This window comes from Hylobates moloch, unplaced genomic scaffold (assembly GCF_009828535.3).
Source record: "Hylobates moloch isolate HMO894 unplaced genomic scaffold, HMol_V3 SCAFFOLD_1, whole genome shotgun sequence".
In the NCBI taxonomy this organism is placed as follows: Eukaryota; Metazoa; Chordata; class Mammalia; order Primates; family Hylobatidae; genus Hylobates; species Hylobates moloch.
This window is the reverse complement of record NW_026652276.1, coordinates 232,569,784-232,591,359: the sequence shown is the minus strand read 5'-3', so window position 1 is coordinate 232,591,359 and position 21,576 is coordinate 232,569,784. Positions and strand designations below refer to the sequence as shown.

Sequence of the window (21,576 nt, the reverse complement as noted above, 5' to 3'; positions counted from 1 at the left end):
GCTGCTGGGTAACTGTGCTCAGCTGTGGCTACCTGGGAAGTGGGGCCTGAGGGCTGAAGAATTGTGATGAATTCTGGCCTGCTTCCTCAGTTCAGATTCCTTCTCTTGCTGAATGACTTATTGTTGGAAAGGAAAAACTGCTGTTTGACTGATTTGTATATTTATACTCTTACCTTCACTCAGTTCCTCTACTTGCCTTTTTACTTTTAATACGAAGTTGAATTTGTAATTCATTTTCTTTTCTAAGGAAAAAGGGCATTTAAGTTTACCTTAGGCTATAGCTTTGGCTGAAGCCAAATTTATTGTATTTGTAACTTTATGTATGTGTATACCTTACCAAATAACTTTGTTTTTTTTTAAGTTGTGCTGAAGTATGTTAATTTATGCTTTAATTTCATTTAATCAGATAATTTAAGATAGGTTTTTTAAGGTAAATGTTTTGATACTTGAAGTAGTGACTTTTTAAAGGTGTAGCATTTGTGTTTACCAATTTCATTTAGGTGAAGTCCTTTTACCTTATTTTTTGACTCGTTGATTCAACAAGTTGTTACAAATGACCACTATTAATTGTTCCTATCAATTTATCATATTTTTAAACAAATACCTTGTGGCTGTTATTTAGCAAGTAGGTCAGGCCAGTGTTAATATATTGTGCTTTTTACCAGTATAAAATTGTTCTTTATTCTATGTAATGTGTTTTTTGTTGAGGGATCAGGAAGGGCAGGTATTTTGCTTTGCCTGACACTATGGCCACGTAGGGTGTTAAACAGTTGAATGGTTGTCTTTTCACATCTTTTTATTTTGGATTCTTTTGTGTTATAAAAATGTATCTTTTGAAAAGCTTAATAGAGGTAACTGTTTGGATTGATGGTTGTAATTGAAATGCTTGGCTGTTTTGAGGCAAAATTGTTCTTATAATTTCTATTTTTCTCTTCTTTTACTTCCTGCAATGATTTATAATTCAGAATCTCATTTTGTGAATGTAAATGATTATAAATGTTAAAGATATAAATTTTCTCCCATTCCCCACTGAAAATGAAGTTTTTATTCCCCTTTTCTCTGTTTGATTTGATTAACCTAGATTATAAACCTTGTCACAATTTTCTTGCAAAAGTATATTTCCTCTGTTAATTCCAACTTTGCCCTCAGTCTTTTGGAGTCTTGGTTATGTTCCTTTAAAAATAATTATAAATTTTCTGAAACCCTGCATGTCTGAAAGAGACTGTTCCCTTTAGGCTGTAAGAACTTGGCACAGTATAATGCTTCATATTACAAATTTTTCTTTTTTATACTCTGAAAACATTTTCTTCAGTTTTTTCAGTTTATGCTGTCAGAAGAAAAATCTTACTTTAAAAAATTTAATCATAATCCTTTTTTTCTTCTGAAAGCTTTGGGAGATGTGTGAGTCCCCATCCCCCCCTCCTACCCCAGCACCTTTTAAAAAAAATATATTTACTTAAAAAATTACCTTCTTTACACTCTGTAATAATATCTAGTAACTACTGGATAATTTTTGTCTCTTGCTCTTAATCTTCTGTATTATGGTTTTCATTATCTTGAGAACTGGTAGAGAATTCTGGGTGTCTTTCTCAGCTTGTTCTGTCTCCCCTTTGGTGTGCTTCTTTCTAATTTGCTGTTTGTAATCTGCTGTTCTCTTTTTGAGAGTGACAGAATTACATAATTTCTGGGAATACTATTGGATACTTAATCTTTTTATTCTGTTCTATGAAGGCACTATAGTGTGGTGGTTAAAAGCTTATGCTGTGGAGTCAAATTGCAGTTTTTTCAATTACTAAATTTAGGATCTTTGGCTACCTATTTAACTTCCCTAAGTCAGTGTATAGAAGGTTAACGGTACTTACCTCACAGGGATGTTGGATTTAATGAAGTGGTGTCTATAACGTGCCCAGCACAATCCCTAACACAAAGTAAAGTACAGAAACAGTTACCATAGAGTTTTTCATGGATTGAAAGGTTTGTCCTTTGAACCATTTGAAGAATGATCGTCTTTCTCTGCTGTTAAATTCTTCTGTAGTTCTCTCTGTAGTCTTGAGTCATAATTTGCTCATTTGTTTGCATTTAACATTTGAGTGTTTACTGTGTGCGAACATCACTGTAGTGAAGGCTGGAGATGTTGGGGCAAATCAGTGTGCCCCCACGGGGCTGTCAGTCTAGTTTGGGGCTACTCCCTAGTGAGCTGGAGTGGGGGTGATCTTTTCAGGATCTTTATTGTAAACCAGTCATTGTCAGATAGGTTTCTTTTTCCTATTTTTATCTCAAGAATGTCTGTCTGTTGGTATGTTATGCGTTTTTAGAAAGTTTTTACTTGAAAATAAGTTCAAACTCTAAAAGTTGGAAAAAATAAAAATAATACTCGTATCCCATTTACTTAGATTTATCAGTTGTTAGCATTTCATTATCATTGGGCATGCCCTCTCTTGCTTTCTCGCTGTGTGTGTGTGTGTATGTGTGTGTGTCTCTGTGTTTGTGTCGCTATTCCCCCTAACCCCCTACTATTTGAGGGTTAATTACATACATTGTGCCTTTTTACTACCATTTCAATATGTATTTCTTAGGAATATTCTAAAAAATCACGATCTTGCTATCAACTTCCTAAACTTACATCAATGTAGTATGTTTATCTAATATACTAGCCATATTCCAGTTATGTCATTTGATCTTATGTCTGTCATAACCTACCCCGTCCTCCAAGTAGGTTCTAGGATTTAGTTTTTGTCATTGGTATTTTTGAAGAATAGAGTTCTTCTCGTTATACTTGTTTTTTTCTTTTTTCAAACAGAAATTTCCCCATTTTGTCTTTGATATCCCCTTATAATTAGATGAGAGGCATGCATTATTGGCCAGAATACTGCAAAGTGCTGATCCATCCTCAGGGTATCACAGCTGGAAGCACACATTATTCCACTTTCCCTCATGGGAATCACCTGGTCAGGCTGTTGCCCAATTTCTTTTTCCCCCTCCTTTATATCTAATAAAGCAGTATGTGAGGACACTTTAAGACCATGCAAATATCTTGCTTTTCCTCAGAATTTCCTTCTAGATTTTAAAAACTTACTCCCTAGGCCAGGTGTGATGGCTCACACCTGTAATCCCACCACTTTGGGAGGCTGAAGCAGGTGGATCACTTGAGGTCAGGAGTTCGAGATCAGCCTCGCCAACATGGTGAAAAAACCCTGTCTGTACTAAAAATACAAAAGTTAGCCGGGCATGGTAGCAGGTGCCATGTAATCCCAGCTACTCAGGATGCTGAGACAGGAGAATTGCTTGAACCCAGGAGGCAGAGGTTGCAGTGAGCCGAACTCATGCCACTACACTCCAGCCTGGGTGACAGAGATAGACTCCATCTCAAACAACAACAACAACAACAACAACCACCTTACTGCCTGATGATGCCATTTTAACCTGCTTTCTTTTGGTTGCAAATGATGCATTTCCAGCTCTAGCACTCCCACCACATTTACCAGTTAGCCCTCTGCTTTCTTTTGTAAGCAAGAACACTTCTTTCACATGTTAAACTTAATATTGACTCATGAGCTCCTATTATCTTCAGTCATTTACAACTCATTACCTAATTATTTTTTGGCTCAAATAGTCCCATACTTGCCGTCAGTTGCTCCTTCAAGCTGGTGCTGGTGTTCTGCCCTCACCACTTATTTGAACACTTCATACTTTTTGATGTAACAAGATGTTACAAGCTCATCTTATATCTCCCGTGCCCCAGTCCTGGAAGAATTCCATTGTTAAATAAGTAACCCAGATTCCTTTAGTGGGGAATGGGTGCTGGGTGTGCTTATTGCTACTGGAGGGTGTTTGCTTCTTCACTCTTTCAGCAGGTGGTGTCAGGAAATACATGCATGTGTATACACTTACAGAAGTTTGTCCAACCCATGGCCCACATGCTACATGTGGTCCAGGATGGCTTTGAATGTAGCCCAACAGAAATTCATAAAATTTCTTAAAACATTATGAGGTGGTTTTTGTTGTTGTTGGGGTGTGTGTGTGTGTGTGTGTGTGTAGCTCATCAGCTATCATTAGTGTTAGTGTATCTTGTGTGTGGCCCAAGGCAATTCTTCCAATGTGGTCCAGGGAAGCCAAAAGATTGAACACCCCTACACTTACATATATACACATAAATATTCATATACGTATACATAACTTAGAAATAATGAATTTACACCAGTACCTCCAGTTCTTATCCTTCTCCGCTGAGTTCTTTGCTTTCTCATTCTTACATGTCTGTTCTTCTACAATAAAAATTCTGGGTTGTAGCAACTTCAGCACATTTATTCAGTTGCTCAATCTAAAAAGCAAATCTGCTTCAATTTGCTCTCAGTAATAGATTTTATTCCCCTTTTCTTAGTGATTTAATTTTTTAAATATAGAAGATATTAGTATACTTTCAAAACTCAAAGTTATATAAAGTTTTACTCAGAATTGTCGCTGCTTCTTGTTTATTACTTGTACCCCATTTCCCCCAACCTCTTGGAAGTAACTAACTTCATTGTTTTCTGTTTTAAACCTCCTGCTATTTTTCGTCTAAGAATAAGAAGATGTATTGCTCTTACTTTCAGTGAAGGTAGCATGTTGTATATGTTCTTTTGCATGTTGCTTTTTTCATGTAATAAAATCTGGAAATCACTTCCAGGCAAGTTAGGCAAGTTCAGGAGATCTCATTCTCCTTTTAAACAGCTGCATAGCACTCCATTGTGTATCTGTGCTATGGGTTACTCAACCAATGGCCTGTGCTTTGGTATTTCAGAAGTTTACGATATTTTGCATTATAAATGATTTTACACTCCCTAGCTTTGTGCATGTGTGTTTTTGAATTCTCAGGGACAAATCTGTAGGGTAAATTCCTAGAAGTAGGATTATTGCCTCAGGAGTGTACACATATGTAGCTTTGTTAGATACTGTCAAATTCCCTTTCTTGGGGCTTATGGTACTTTGCACTGCCACCAGAGATGTGTGAGAGAACTTTAACTACGTCTTTGCTAACAGGATGACTTGTTCAGCTTTTGAATGTTTGTCTGTCTTCTGGGTGAAAAGTGGTGTATCAATGTAGTTTTAATTTTTGTTTATCCTAAGAGTGAAGTTGATCGTTTTCTCATGTGTTTAAGGGTCAGTTATTTCTTCTTGTGAATTGTCGGTTCATATGTTTTGCCTGTTATTGAAGATTTTGGCATTTTCCCCTAAATTTAAGAGTTCTTTATAAGTTAGGGATGTAAGGCCTTTATCTGTGTTACATGATGCAGATATTTTCTGCTAGCTTATTTGTTCTTGTTTTTTTTTTTTGCTTATTTGTGTGAGACAGTGTCTCACCCTGTCGCCCCGGCCATGGTACAGTGGTATGGTCATAGCTCACTGTAGCCTTGACCTGGGCTCAAGCAATCTTCCTGCCTCAGCCTCCCGAGTTAGCTAGGAGTTATGTGTACCACCAAGCCCAGCTAATTTTTTACTTTTGTAGAGACAGGGTCTCACTATGTTGTCCAGGCTGCATTATGTGTCTTTTGACTTTGTTTTTATTATTTTCTTTTTGCCATGCAAAAGTTTCTTTTTTATGGAGTTAGATTTATTAATCTTCTTTTGCTTCTGGATTTTTGAGTCATATTCAGAAAGCCTTTCCCTATACTGAGGTTATAGAGGAGTTCATATTTTCTGCTAGGATTTGCATTGTTTTTATGTTTTATTTATTTTATCTTATTTTTGAGATAGAGTTTTGCTCTGTTGCTCAGGCTGGAGTGCAGTGGCTCAATCTTGGGTCATTGCAACCTCCCCCTCCCGGGTTCAAGTGTTTCTCATGTCTTAGCCCCCGCAAGTAGCTGGGATTACAGGCATGCGCCACCACGCCCAGCTAATTTTTGTATTTTTAGTAGAGATAGGGTTTTGCCATGTTGGCCAGGCTGGTGTTGAACTCCTGGCCTCAATTGATCCGCCTGCCTTGGCCTCCCAAAGTGCTGGGATTACAGGTGTGAGCCACCATGTATGGCTTGCATTGTTTCATTTTTTACATTTAAATCTCTGATCTATTTGGAGTTGATGTTTGTGTATGATGTGAGTATCTTTTTCCAGCTGGCTATTCAGTTTTCTAAAAACCATTCATTAAAAAGACTGTCTTTGCCCTAGTGACTTGAGATTCCAGACTAGAATGTTAGATTTCATTGAACTTACATCTGGAACCTCTTTTCCATTCCATTGATCTGTCTATTCATTCACCAATACAACACTGTTTTAGTTATAGAGCCTTTGTAGTATCTGGTAATGTTGGGCCCCCTTCAGAACTTATCCATTTCACAGGTTTCTTAGCTGTACTTGTGTATTTGTTTTTCTGTATAAACTTTAGGATCACCATATGTAGCCCCAGTAAAAACCTCATTGGAATTTTTATTGGAATCACATTTAATTTATTGAGTGTCTGGGTGCAGTGGCTCACACCTGCAATCCCAGCACTTTGGGAGGCCAAGGCAGGGATATTGCTTGAGCTCAGGAGTTCGAGACAAGCCTAGGCATTATGGTGAAACTGCCTCTCTACAAATACAAAAAAATTAGCCAGGTGTAGTGGCACATGCCTGTAGTCCCAGCTACTCAGAAGGCTGAGGTGAGAGGATCACTTGAGCCCAGGAGGTTGAGGCTGCAGTGAGCCATGATCATGCCACTGTATTCCAGCCTGGGCTACACAGCAAGACCCTGTCTCCAAAACATATATATTTATTTATTTTAGTGAGAGTTGATTGACATTTTGATTTTAAGACATCCTAACCAAGAACAAGGGATGTCTTTACAAGTTTGTTAAAGTCTAGTTTTGTGTCTTTTAGGAGCGTTTTATAATTTTCTTCATACTGATTTTGAACATTTAAGCTCATTCTTGAATATTTATTTTTCTGCTGTTATAAATGGGGTTTTCTTACTATCCTTTAACTCGTTGTGTGTGTGTGAATTCTATTGCCTTTTGCATGCTAATTTTATAACCTAGTACTTTGTTGAATTCTTTTATTGAATTTTTGAAAAATTTTCTAGGATGTTCTAACTGTTTACAAATTAGAGTTTTGTTTCTTCTTTTCCTGGTCTTATGTCTCTGTTTTCATTTGTTTCCATGTTTGCACTGGCTCCAGAACCGTGTTAAAATAGTAGTGAAGATAGTAGGCACCCTTGCTTTTTCCTGTGCTTAGTGGGAATGCCTCTCAGGAGATGTTGCCTTTAGAATCGAAGTATTTATGTTGGTCACATTAGAGAAATGCCCATCCATTTTTACTTTCTCAAGAGTTATTAGTAATGGGTTTTGATTCTTCCCAAAGACTTTAAGTATCTGTTGCATTGAAATAATTTTTTCTCCTCAGACCTTTTGTTAAACTTTATTAATGGATTTTTCTAATATTAACTATCTTTGAATTTCTTGTATAAACTGTACCTGGGCATAGTTATTATTTTCTTAATGTGGTATTAGAGTCTGTTCGATAGTATTTTATTTAGGATTTTTTTTCTCCTCATTTGATAAAGGATAATACATTCTTTTAAAAAATATATGTATATGTATTTTAAAAGATGGGGTCTCTGTGTGTTGCCCAGGCTGAATTCTACCTCCTAGGCTCAAGAGATCCTTCTGCCTCAGCCTCTCAAGTAGATGATACCACAGTTCTGTGCTTCTGTGCCCAGCTATTTAGGATTTTTGCGTCAGTATTGTTAAGTGCGTTCATTTTAATCTTTAAGACTAGCTGATCTATGGTTCCTGGTAGTTTCTGTTTTTAAGTGAGCATCCCTTTCATATCAACCCGGTAGCACAGAAAGATAAAGTTCCTTTTTATTGATGTTTTAGATTCGAAATTTGGGGGAGGGGTAATGAGAGCCCCACAATGTATTTAACCTTATACCTAGGGATACCCAGGGTTTTAAGGCTGACTAGCTCGCAGGCACAGAAGTAGTTTTGGCTGGTCTCTAGTTGGCCTTTTACTTCATAAACAATTCTAATTTGGTAAGGATAGGACCACTCTCTCTATTCTAAAAACACGAAGGGCCATCATTGGACTTTTGATGTGGAGCAGTTTATTTTCACATTTTCAGACACCAAGTCACATGGAGTTGACCATGCTCTGTGTTTCCCCACCCACCACGGCAGTCTCACATTGTTGCCCAGGCTTGAGTGTAGTGGCATGATAGCTCCCTGCAGCCTCAAACTCCTAGGCTCAAGCAATCCTCCTGCCTCAGCTTCCCAAGTAGCAGGGACTACAGGTGTGCGCCACCATGCCTAATTAAAAATTTTTTTTTTTTTTTGTAGAGAAAGAGGTGTTTTGCCTTCTTGCCCAGGTTGGTCTCAAATCCCTGGCTTCATGCGATCCTCCCATCTCGGCCTCCCAAAGTGCTGGGATTACTGGCATCAACCATTGCACCAGGCTGGCCATGCTATTGTTTTAGAGTTCTTTAGTTTTAGTTTTTAGTTCTTAAGCTACCAACAAGCAAGTGGAATACTGTAGCAACACCATTTTGCTTTCTGCAGTGTAATAGGTTGAGTAGACTTACTCCACAAAAATTACTTCCTGATCCTAGAATATGTTTCTTTTTTTGAATTTTGGGTTGCTGTCTTTTTGGTTTTATCTCTTCCACCTATATGTTTTCCTGGATATCCCCATTCCCTTATTTACATTTTCCTGGAGATTTTAGTGCAGATTTTGTGAGGCACATCAGACATTGAAAACAGCTTTTTAAAAGGTGTATACCCTAAGGCCAGGCACAGTGGCTCACACCTGTAATTCCAGCACTTTGGGAGGCTGAGGCAGGCAGATCACTTGAGGTCAGGAGTTGAAGATGAGCCTGGCCAACGTGGTGAAACCCTGTGTGTTTAGTAAACACAAAAATTAGCTGGGTGTGGTGGTACACACCTGTAGTCCCAGCTACTCAGGAGGCTGAGGCAGGAGAATCACTTGAACCCAGGAGGCAGAGGTTGCAGTGAGCCAAGATTGTGCCACTGCACTCCAGCCTGGGCAACAGAGTAAGAGTCCATCTCAAAAAAAAAAAAAAAAAAAAAAAAAAAAAAGCGTATACCCTAAATCAGTGTCATGAAAATAAAAGCTTAACGTATAATTCACAAATGATTCATGACTTTTTAAAGGTTTACATCAGAACTACGATTACAAATGTATAACAAACTGTTTTTGTTTTTATTTTTCCTGGTGTTTAGAATTGCAGAATATGTATAGAGTGTGGCACACGGTCTAGTTCTCAGTGGCACCACAATTGCCTGATATGTGACAGTTGTTACCAACAGCAGGATAACTTATGTCCCTTCTGTGGGAAGTGCTATCATCCAGAATTCCAGAAAGACATGCTTCATTGTAATATGTGCAAAAGGTAAGAAGATAGTTATTCTATTCAGTAATTTTGTCGATTGTTTTATTCATGTGGTCATTTGCTCTACCATCTTACAGCTTCTAAGTTTTTATCACTCTAGCAATTCCATCAGTACTGATTGCTGTTATAGATGGAATTAAATGATGTTTTTGAGTCTCAAAGGCATAAGGAAGTAAATGGGCAAAAGATAAGAGCAGACTACATCAGAAATGAGCACTAACAGGGGAAAGTAAAGAGAAAATAGCTTAAAAACGTCAAGTAAAAATACGGCAGCATCTCTAGTGACATCCACAAATGTCCTTTAAAAGACCTTTGTCAGTTAGCAACCCCTCTAACCTCTCTCCTCTCATCCTTAATTAACCGTTTTCATATCCAGCTTTTCAGCAATGCCTTCTCTTTACCTAGATAATAACTTGATGTTAGAAATTTTTATTTAAGTATACTTATCACTGCAGGTGGGTTCACCTAGAGTGTGACAAACCAACAGATCATGAACTGAATACTCAGCTCAAAGAAGAGTATATCTGCATGTATTGTAAACACCTGGGAGCTGAGATGGATCCTTTACAGCCAGGTGAGGAAGTGGAGATAGCTGAGCTCACTACAGGTAAATTTGAGAATGATTTATTTTTTTAGATTTTTTGTTTTTGTAATGTTGTGCCAATGTATCACCAATATATTGCTTTAATCAGGAAGAGAGGATCCTGTATTCCAGATTCCATCTTGTTCTCAGTTTCTCAACCTTTAAATGTATTTGTTATCTTAGTCATCTCTGAATCTGATGGCTAAAATCTAATCTAACTTAAGATAGTTTTTTTAGTATTTGAATTCCCGGTCTAGTGTGCCTTCCTTCACTTGTGTTCTTCAGGCCGACAGTGGAAGTTCCCCAGTCTTTGGGTTTGCTTAGTTTGTTCTTTATAATGTGGGTTGTTTTTCTCTAAGCATGTTGTAGTTTTGTAATGTCCTTCTTAAGTTTATTATCACCTCTTCAGCCCAGGATTTTGTTCAGGTATGGAATATTTTTAGTAGTATCCTACTGTTATAAACATGAGTCTTAGAGGGTAAAGGTAATAGAACTGCTCGCCAGATTGTTTTTCATTTTCATCATTATGAGTGGCAGCTTTTATAAAAGTTGTCTTTATCATCTTCAAGGATAACTAAGCATCTTAATGACTAACCTTTCATTTCCAGGATGCCATCAGTATTTAGTTTTGAAATATCCTTTTATTTTTTTTATTTCATTTTTTTCTGTTTTTCTTTATTTTTTTTTTTATTATTATACTTTAGGTTTTAGGGTACATGTGCACAATGTGCAGGTTTGTTACATATGTATCCATGTGCCATGTTGTTTTGCTGCACCCATTAACTCGTCATTTAGCATTAGGTATATCTCCTAATGCTGTCCCTCCCCCCTCCCCCCACCCCACAACAGTCCCCGGAGTGTGATGTTCCCCTTCCTGTGTCCATGAGTTCTCATTGTTCAATTCCCACCTATGAGTGAGAACATGCAGTGTTTGGTTTTTTGTCCTTGCGATAGTTTACTGAGAATGATGTTTTCCAGTTTCATCCATGTCCCTACAAAGGACATGAACTCATTATTTTTTATGGCTGCATAGTATTCCATGGTGTATATGTGCCACATTTTCTTAATCCAGTCTATCGTTGTTGGACATTTGGGTTGGTTCCAACTCTTTGCTATTGTGAATAGTGCCGCAATAAACATACGTGTGCATGTGTCTTTATAGCAGCATGATTTATAGGCCTTTGGGTATATACCCAGTAATGGGATGGCTGGGTCAAATGGTATTTCTAGTTCTAGATCCCTGAGGAATCACCACACTGACTTCCACAATGGTTGAACTAGTTTACAGTCCCACCAGCAGTGTTAAAAGTGTTCCTATTTCTCCACATCCTCTCCAGCACCTGTTGTTTCCTGACTTTTTAATGATGGCCATTCTAACTGGTGTGAGAATAATGTGCCAGTTACCTTTTAAAAAAATTGTTTGAGAGGTGGGTTCTCACTGTGTTGGCCTGGTTCGTCTTGAACTCCTGGCTTCAAGCGTTCCTTCCACCTTGGCCTCCCAAAGTGTTAGGATTACAGGCATGAACTACCACGGTTGGCCCACCTTTTGATGCATTATAATTTTCATGTTTTTTAAAAATGTAAATATATATGTGGTTCAAAAGAGAAAAATCTGAAGAAAAACTTACAGCATTTTTGGTGATGATTTGCCCTTACTCATACAAAATCATAATTGTTGACTTAATGAACAAAAAAAACTCATTCTGAGCTAAAGAATTAATAATTTTTTGTTAAGATTATAACAATGAAATGGAAGTTGAAGGCCCTGAAGATCAAATGGTATTCTCAGAGCAGGCAGTTAATAAAGATGTCAACGGTCAGGAGTCCACTCCTGGAATTGTTCCAGATGGTAAGAATGTTTAATGGATATACTCTTGTTTTTGAAGAAAATGTGTATATACAATAAATATGTGAATATTGACTAAAACTTCAGTAAAAGCCAAGATGCAGTCACTTAGGAAGAGTTTTTTAGTAAAAGAATCTTAGACAAATTAATAGGAGAAAGGACATGCGTGTATTTGTAGTTCAGCTATCATCTAGATTTAATTGTAAGTACTTACTTGGCTAAGGGACCAAGTGATTTTTCATTAAAAAGCAATTCGTGTTTTTATTTCTTTAGTTGTAGTTGCTAAGTAGAGCTGTGCTGATGATATGTTTCATGCTGAGATAATGAAAAATTTACTATATTGGATCATCTCAGCAGTCTGTTGAGGGTTATTTCACTTATTTCCATGATATTTCAATTAAGCTTTTTGTAGTACATATTGATAAGAGCTATTACTGTACTTGCAGATCTGGAATTAATAAGAGACCATATTGGGGGAAAATTACTTATTACATTTAATCACAGGCTCATCTGAAAGTCTTTGGTGTTGTATGTGAAGTTGTATGTTCAATTATATAGTATACATAAAAATTATAATGTATACATAAAAAGCCACTGAGATGTTTTGAAATTTATTAAGTTTACATATAACAACTCTCATTAAAAGTTATTTTCTATGATCTTTCTCGTGAGGTCTAGTTGTTATAGAAAAAGAGAAAAAGACAATTAAAAAATTTTTACCATAGTGCAAAAACTTCTAATTTTGTCTTCATAACTTACTAATAAGTGGTACAGTGTTTCATGCTTATATTGGAAATTGACATTTAGCAGAATAAAACTGTTTACTCAAATTACTGTAGCAGGAACAGCGTTACAGAAATTTTGACTCCTTCTTAGAGATTTTATAAATGTGTTACTCACAGCAGTTCAAGTCCACACTGAAGAGCAACAGAAGAGTCATCCCTCAGAAAGTCTTGACACAGACAGTCTTCTCATTGCTGGTAAGCAGTATGTTCATATTGTCTAATTTGATTGAGTTATAAGGTAATGTCTTTATCCCAAAGACATTTTTGCAATTGCTGTATGTATACACATTTTAGTAACTAAATCTTTTAGTTAAGAGATTCTGGAAAAGAGTTGACAATGGATCTAAAGGAGATTAGTTTCTCTTGAAAGGGTTTTTTGTTTTTTGTTTTTTTTTTTTGGGAAGGGGGAGTTCATGGTTAAAAATATTTTGTACTATCAGATCTGTTATTTGGTAGTTTTCTTTTATCCTTACCTGTAGTCTTTCAATAAAGTGGGAAAGAAGATGAGATTTCAGTTTGATATCAGAACATGTATAGGCCTGGGCAATATAGTGAGACCCTGTCTCTACAAAAATAAAGTATTTGGGCATGGTGACACATACCTGTAGTCCCAGCAGCTTGGAGGCTGAGGTGGGAGGACCACTTGAGCCCAGGAGGTTGAGGCTGCAGTGTGCCATGTTTGTGCTACTGCACTCCAGCTTGGGTCACAGAGTGAGACCCTGTTTCAAAAAAAAAAAAAGAACATAGATAAATTTTAGTCACTGGTTGGTAAATGAGGCTAGCAGTGTCTTTTTACTGTAACTTAAAAATTACATTGATGGGCCGGGCGCGGTGGCTCACGCTTGTAATCCCAGCACTTTGGGAGGCCGAGGCGGGTAGATCACGAGGTCAGGAGATCGAGACCACGGTGAAACCCCGTCTCTACTAGAAATACAAAAAATTAGCCAGGCGTGGTGGCGGGCGCCTGTAGTCCCAGCTACTCGGAGAGGCTGAGGCAGGAGAATGGCGTGAACCTGGGAGGCGGAGCTTGCAGTGAGCCGAGATCGCGCCACTGCACTCCAGCCTGGGCGACAGAGTGAGACTCCGTCTCAAAAAAAAAAAAAAAAAAAAAAATTACCTTGATGAGATTGAGTTAAAGGTTTAACATACTGATAGCCTGATTTAAAATTTACCAGTGACTATATTTCTGATATCTAAGTTTATAGATTTCCTGAGATTAGTCTTTTAATTTATAGACAATGATGAAGAACAAGGATTATATCCAAAGAATATTTTGGGTAGGTTGGCAGGTATGGTTAAGCAAAATAAATATTGGCGGTTAGTAAATCTTTTCTGTCTGTTCTTTTGAGTCTATAGTAACTTTGTTACAACTGGGTATCTACTGTTAGAAAATGCCTGCACATTCTAGATCAGTCTTTACTTTTTAACTTAGGTACCTCACATAACATGATTGATCCTCATTTTCTTAACTAAAAAATGAGTATGAGAACTTTTCCTGTGTAATTTTCAATCCATTTGGAAGTACTTAAGTTGTAAAACATAATGTTTTCATTAGGTTTTCTGGTGTGTGGCTGATTCTAATCCATAAATCCTTGTGTACTTTGGCTTTCATTCACTTAATAATTGCCTGCTTTGATGAATGCCTTCTGATTTAAGTTCTAGTGTAGCCAAATGTTTTATATATCTATAGTTAGAAAATTTAAAGTTTGTTTGTACATTACCATAATAAATGTTCTGAATTTTGTAGTATCATCCCAACACACAGTGAAGACTGAATTGGAAAAACAGATTTCTAATGAAGTTAATAGTGAAGAAATGAAAATGTCTTCTGAAGTGAAGCATATTTGTGGTGAAGATCAAATTGAAGATAAAATGGAAGTGACAGAAAACATTGAAGTGGTTACACACCAGATCATTGTGCAGGAAGAGCAACTGCAGTTGTTAGAGGAACCTAAAATAGTGGTATCCAAAGAAGAATCAAGGCCTCCAAAATTAGTCATTGAATCTGTCACTCTTCCACTAGAAACCTTAGTGTCCCCACATGAGGAAAGTACTTTATTATGTCCTGAGGAACAGTTGGTTATAGAAAGGCTACAAGGAGAAAAGGAACAGAAAGAAAATTCTGAACTTTCTACTGGATTGATGGACTCTGAAATGACTCCTACAACTGAGGGTTGTGTGAAAGATGTTTCATACCAAGGAGACAAATCTATAAAGTTATTGTCTGAGACAGAGTCATCATTTTCATCATCAGCAGACATAAGCAAGGCAGATGTGTCTTCCTCCCCAACACCTTCTTCAGACTTGCCTTCGCATGACATGCTGCATAATTACCCTTCAGCTCTTAGTTCCTCTGCTGGAAACATCATGCCAACAACTTACATCTCAGTCACTCCAAAAATTGGCATGGGTAAACCAGCTATTACTAAGAGAAAATTTTCTCCTGGTAGACCTCGGTCCAAACAGGTAGGGTGATTTTAATGATATCGACAGAAAAGATACTGGAACAATTCTATAAAATCAGAAGGTATATGTGTAGCTTTGGTGTGGATGGCAACTTTTTCTGTCTTCAGATAGAACTTCAGTGTAATGTTGATTTATGTGTTTCAGCCATTATTTTTTAAATGCTGTTAATGAAGACTGTCATTTATTAAATTTGAGGTGATCTTATTTGGAATTTCAACTCAGTTGGGCCATAAAGATGCAACCTATTGATAATAGTTTCTAATAGAAAGAACTTTAAAAATTCTTTTAGTTCTGTGCCACAGTAAAAATAGAGCCTAAAATACAGTATAGTTTTGGGTATACGGTAACTAACATCTATTATTTCCTTCTAATATATTTATTTATTGATATTATTCATTGTATATATTTTTAACTGCATAAACATCAACATTTATGACAAGAATTTTCCATGCTGGGGAATTTCTCATTTTGATGTTTTTATTAATTGCTAACTCTTGTGGGATTTTTTTTTTCCAAGTAGGACTTATTTCAGTAGTTTCATGGAAAAAAATCTTAGAATTGTACTGTTGATTTTCAGTAAGTAAAGATAAATCTTCCTGTGACTGCTTTACATCATGTACATTCTACCCTTTAAGAATGAGTTCCATTTCTTTTTAAGTGAGATTTAAGTAAAACTGCATGGCAAAATGAAGGTACTATAGGTACGGATTATTTATTGTTTTACAAAATTACTACTTTCTGAAGTGTTTTTTAAAATTGCAAGATAACAAATAGTGGAGAAGTGTTAATTCACAATAGTAATTTGGAGTTTTAAGTTTCATGATTGAAATTGCTTCAAGTTAAGTTTTAAGTTTCATGATTTAAATGGATTAAAGTTTGGCTTTTTATAGGAATAATATCTTGATTTTGATCATATAATTTTAAAACTGTAAGGCCAGGCTTTTAAGAAAATCATTTTTAATGTGAAAATTAGTCTCCTCTATATCAAACCCAGAAATATTTTATTCTCTAAAGACAAGGTACACGAAAGGCAAAGTAGTTGTCAGATGGGATTTAGCTGTTTCTGCGTGGCAAAGACGTGTGCAGTAAAACTAGGCCACTCTTTATATATGCCTTTTTCTAAGTATTTTCCTTGACAATTGTTTCTGCTCTACCATGAAAGATTTTTCTTCTCAAACCAGTTGTTCTCCCTTCCAGTAAGTTTTTTTTGTTTTGAATAGTTACATAATAATTATGTCGTTCTGACTCTGAAAAGACTTTAGCAATGGAAATTTGAATCTCATTTACTTTTGGTTGATATATTTACATTCTTTAAAGATACTGCTTCATATGTATTCCTGTTAAATTTTACGTATCTCTCCTTCCTGGAAGACTTTTGTTTCAATTGAGAAACCATATTCAATACATTAGGACTCTTTTTCTGTAGACTTTATGTTCCGAAATATTGGGGAGGGGGATGTATTTCCAGGCTTATTCCATCTTATATGAGCCATGTCCTAGTATTTTGCTGAGCTGTCTTTGAATTCCCAAATCCGATGATAATCTTTCTGTTTTTCTGCCCCTCTTGTACTACTTCATCATTTGCTGCTAATCTTGTAAGCATTTTGTAGGCTGTGTTTTCCCTCCCTCCAGCTGTTTAGTTTTCCAATCTTGGTTTTAGTTATGTAGCAAACAGCCTTCACTTGATGATGAACCTGCTAATATAGTGCTGTTATTAGGGAGAGTGTGAATTGAATAGTACAAGATAGATCTTCCATTGGTGATGCACTGGGACCATAACTTGCAGGAAATATTCTATAGATAGCAGGAATGTGTATATCTGTATATTAGAAATACTGAAGTTCAATATTCTGTTACATGAATTTCTTTGGTATCAGGCATTTCTGTATTATACTTCTGTTTTTATTTACTGTTTCTTCTACATATTCTTCACACTGGGGACTGGCTGTAAAATAAGCTGCATTTTCCTGGCTGTGATTGTGATGTAAGCAAGATTCTTTGGTTTCCAGCTATTTTTTGTTAACGTCACTGGCATTTTCATATTTTGTTGAACATTACCAATTCTTTGGTCTTTACCAGTACAGTAAATAGTAACCAAAGAAATGTAGATTTACCTTAAGTTCTGTTTCATGGTGGGCAAATTATTAAGTTGATTTTAATCATTTTCTATAATAGTATTATATGAGCTCTTCTAGGAATTCACTTCAAAATTAAATGAACATTTTAATAGGAAACATCTGAAAGATCTAGTTTGTGATAGCTAGTGATTGGATTATCAGATGTTATCTGGAGGTACAAGCTAGCCAACCAGTAGAATGGTAAGCCAGTGCTGTCTAATATAAATATAATGCAGACCATATGTGTAACTTTAAATTTTCTAGTAGTTACACTTAAAAAAAGACAGGTGATATAAATTTTAATCTATTTTATTTAACCTGGTATATTCAAAACAATATTTCAGCATTTAGTATAAAAATGAACAAGATGCTTTATACTTAAAACATCAATTCTGGCTAGCTACATTAGAAGTGCTCAGTGGTCACGTATGATGGTGGCTGCCTTATTGGATGATGCAAGACAGAACATTTTGAGAAATACAAAAACAGCAGTTCCAGAATTATTGGTGAAATTAAAATACCAAAAGAATTCAAGATCGACAAACTAAGACTGTGGCTGTGCTTTCACAATTTTTAAGGACTGAAGTAGAAATATTCTTTTTCTGTTGTTCATGGAACACATTTTAATGCAGATAATTGCTAAACCATTTGTTGCAGCAACAAATCATTCACATTTTCAAGTATATTCAGTTTGAAATAGATAATCCAAATATCCCAATATTGGAGATTTTCTGAAGGCGAGATGTTAGGACACAGAAAATGGAATTTATATCTCAGGTATTGGACATCCATTATCAAATATCAAATCATATAGAATTATTTTCCTTTAAGGAGATTAGTAATTAAAGTTTAATTTTTTGTATTTTTCCTTTCATATGGAATATTTCAGGTGCTGTTTAGTGAGAAATATAATGCTTATTTTCTTTATGACATGTTTCAAATATATCTCAAATGTATGATTTAGAACCTAACTGACTACAGGAATAGTAACACATTTTTCTGATGGCTGTGAATAGAATAAGATTCCTTTTGTTTTTTTTTTTCTTGCCTATTGTAGACGCAGGATTTCACAAAGATGAGGAAAAATTAGACATGATAAGGTAGAAGTAACAGACAGCAAATTGGATGTTGTTTCATACAAATTGTCCTAATGACCTAGTTGTATTTCCTCATCTTTTATTGAAGTTATATATTTATAAATAATTTAGTATTTCATTTTTCAGCATTTAAAAATATTTTTTATTTTTTTATAGAGATGGGGGTCTTGCTGTGTAGACCAGGCTGGTTACGAACTCCTGGCCTCAAGCGAACCTCCCATCTCGGGTCTCCCAGAGTGCTAGGATTACAGGTGTGAGCCCCACAGCGCCTGGCCTATTTTTCAGCATTTTTATAGGTATATGTACTTTGCGACCTGGGTTTAAGAAAGTGGTTATTGACACTGCCACATATTGTAATCAACTCGGTAGATTTTAGAACATCAAGCTAATGGCCCTACCCTAGACCAATTAAAATGCACTTCTAGGATCATCTTTGACTGTAACCCTGAAAGCGGAGTCCTGAACTAGAGAAATGTGCTACTTGTCTTACTGATTTTTGAAAATGCATTAAACTTAATACTATAAGAATGCTCTTTAAAAATGGTGGAAAATAAAGTGGAAATTTTAAATTTGTCATATTAAATCATAACATTTGTTTTTATTTCTGCCTTCAGTCCATTTCTCTCATTGCACAGTTGTATTCCCATTCTAATTAGGAAATTCTGAGATAATAATCTTAGGTCTTCTTGTATTATTTACCCTGTATGTATCATCACATCTTAAAGAAAGATATTTAATGTAATCACACTACTATGATCTAGTTCAGACACCCTCATGTTCTAATTGCTTTCATGGTGGTATTGAAAGTTTTTATTAAGCATTTTATGAAATGTATTATTTGCAGTAAATATTTATTTTATTTTATTCTATTTTATTTTATTTTATTTATTTATTTATTTTGAGATTGAGTCTTGCTCTGTCGCCCAGGCTGGAGTTGTGGCACAACCTCGCTCACTGCAGCCTCTGCCTCCCTGGCTCAAGCAGTTCTCGTGTCTCAGCCTCCTGAGTAGTGGAGACTACAGGCTCACGTCAACACACCTGGCTAATTTTTAAAAAATATTTTTAGTAGAGACAGGGTTTCGCCATATTGGTAAGGCTGGTCTTGAACTCCTGACCTTGGGTGATCCACGCGCCTTGTCCTCCCAAAGTGCTGGGATTACAGGGGTGAGCCACCGTGCCCAGCCTGCAATAAATATTTCAAGAAAATTTCATAAATGAAAACATAGGTACTGTATTTTGATATCTCTTGGACAAATTATAAGAAGTTTATATTATAAGAAGAGTACTTTCAGTTTTAAAAGTAGCCAGAGAACCATAGTATTAAACCTAAAAAATACCTACCCCTTTGGAACACCAAGCTAACAACACAGCAGATTAGAAGTACCAGACTTTCCTTTTAGTTCACTTGTGCTTGTGGTATTTTTGGAGACATTACTGTTGCTAGCGCCACCTAATTTGTATTGTGAAATTATTGAAGGCTAAAGCTGATAATAGCTGTTTCTGTAGTTATCAAAACAGGATTAGGTCTAATTTCTTGTTCTACTTGATATTGAACTCAATTTTATATATGAGACTTCTTTTAAGAATTCCCTAAATAGTGAAGTGTTTGCTGCTGTAGCTCCAGTGTATACAAGTGATTATATTTACCAAAACGACAAACTGTAAACTCTTTTGTTTCTTTTACCAGTTATCTTCCTTTCTGCTCTCTCTCTTCATTGCTTTCACTTTTCCTAAATTAGACTTACTGTTTATAAGCAACCTTGGTTTTACATAGTATGTTGGAAGAGTGTGGGGCTGGGGTTGATTTAGGATTTGGAGGTGTAAAGTTTGCCAGTGAGACACCAAACCTTCTCTGGCTGCTTTTAAAACTGATAGTACTCTTGGGCTGTAAGAGTGACTTTGATCATATTAAACAACCAGCAATAGAATTTGACTTTTAATAGAAAGTTGCTTCTAAATAACCTGTCCTCCACCTGTCATTATTGTTCTCATTTCCCCATCCCACAGTCCTTGTATAACTTACTAGCTTGGACAGTTGACCTGAGAAATTGGCCTCAAAGCACAAAGAAACTTAATGCCAATATTAAACTATTTTTGGGTTAAATTATTTTTCCTGGGTTCAAATTCAGTCCCTGTCAGGTAGTGTTTTTTTAGTTTCTGTAGTATTTGATAGCAAGTTGATTCATTTACAACTTAATAATGATTACATTAGGAAATATTTTGCTGTAAATTCAGTTTGTAGATTAAGGAGGCATTATATAGTTTTTTTTTAGTAATTTTTAGTAACTTTTTTAAGTGAAGAAATTTCAAGATTCTAGGTTATTACTGGTGGAGGCATTAGTGTGTTTCATATCATAGTTCATTGTTTATTGATGAATTCATACACATATGCAAAAAAAGATAATAGATGCTCAGCAGAAAAAAAGTTCAATAAGTGCTGAACAGGGTGCTTAACATAGCAGTGAACAGAAAGGGGCATGATCTTTAATTACAGTGTAAAAAGTGCTGCAACTGGATTGTAGGAGAAGAGCCCCATATTACAGGGGCAGCTAACCTTTTCTGAATGGTTTGTGTAAGTTCTTGATCAAAGCTAAGATCTGAAGGATAATTTAAACTTTGATAATTATAGCTATATTTTAGTTTTAAGGTCTAAGGAATATACTAGATAATTTGTCAGAATATCTAAGTATAATGATAATTTTTCTTCAGAACTATAAAATTACACAAAGTCTGTCTTGTTTTTGAAGTGAGATAAAATTTTGGCATCAAAGCTAACTTTTAAATCATGATGAATAATACATAATTACCAGAAAATTCTTATTTCTGAAATAAAATTATTCAACATTATTTTTATTTTAGAGTATGACTTTCTGTTTCATATTTTTGAGAACTGTCTACTGCCAACATAATATTAAACTATCGACTAAAAGGAATTTAAGATATATGTTAGCCAAATCTCAGAGAAAAGCCAATGGAAATATTGAGAGAAGTAATTTAGATATCTCTTGCCCCCACTGCCTACCACTAAATAAAATTATAAACAATAAAATGTCCCAGGTGGTGATGCAATAAGAGGCACTAATGGTGTGGTAAGAGAGATGATGATTCACTGGGAGCACTAAGGAAAGGTCTCTTGATGAGAAAATATGTAAGGCCATACCTGAAGGGTTAGAAAACGCCAGACATGGCTGGCTGTGGTGGCTCACGTCTGTAATCCCAGCACTTTGGGATGCCAAGGCTGGTGGATCACAAGGTCAGGTGTTTGAGACCAGCCTGACCAACATGGTATCGCTCCTAAAATACAAAAATTATCCGGGCCTGG

At 36.0% G+C, this 21,576-nt stretch overlaps 1 protein-coding gene across 11 annotated transcripts in view; it reads left to right on the top strand.

The window, feature by feature from the left end:
• KMT2C (lysine methyltransferase 2C) overlaps window positions 1-21,576 on the top strand; it is a 312,192-nt gene that overhangs the window by 184,279 nt on the left and 106,337 nt on the right. For 9 of the 11 annotated variants that reach the window (XM_058428262.1, XM_058428286.1, XM_058428289.1 and 6 more), the window contains exons 10-14: window positions 9,191-9,360; window positions 9,816-9,967; window positions 11,679-11,792; window positions 12,692-12,769; window positions 14,322-15,040. In XM_058428262.1, coding sequence (XP_058284245.1) covers window positions 9,191-9,360; window positions 9,816-9,967; window positions 11,679-11,792; window positions 12,692-12,769; window positions 14,322-15,040 — 1,233 coding nt within the window. The remainder of the gene's footprint in view (window positions 1-9,190; window positions 9,361-9,815; window positions 9,968-11,678; window positions 11,793-12,691; window positions 12,770-14,321; window positions 15,041-21,576) is intronic. The other 2 variants (XM_058428277.1, XM_058428284.1) reach the window with 2 other exon arrangements.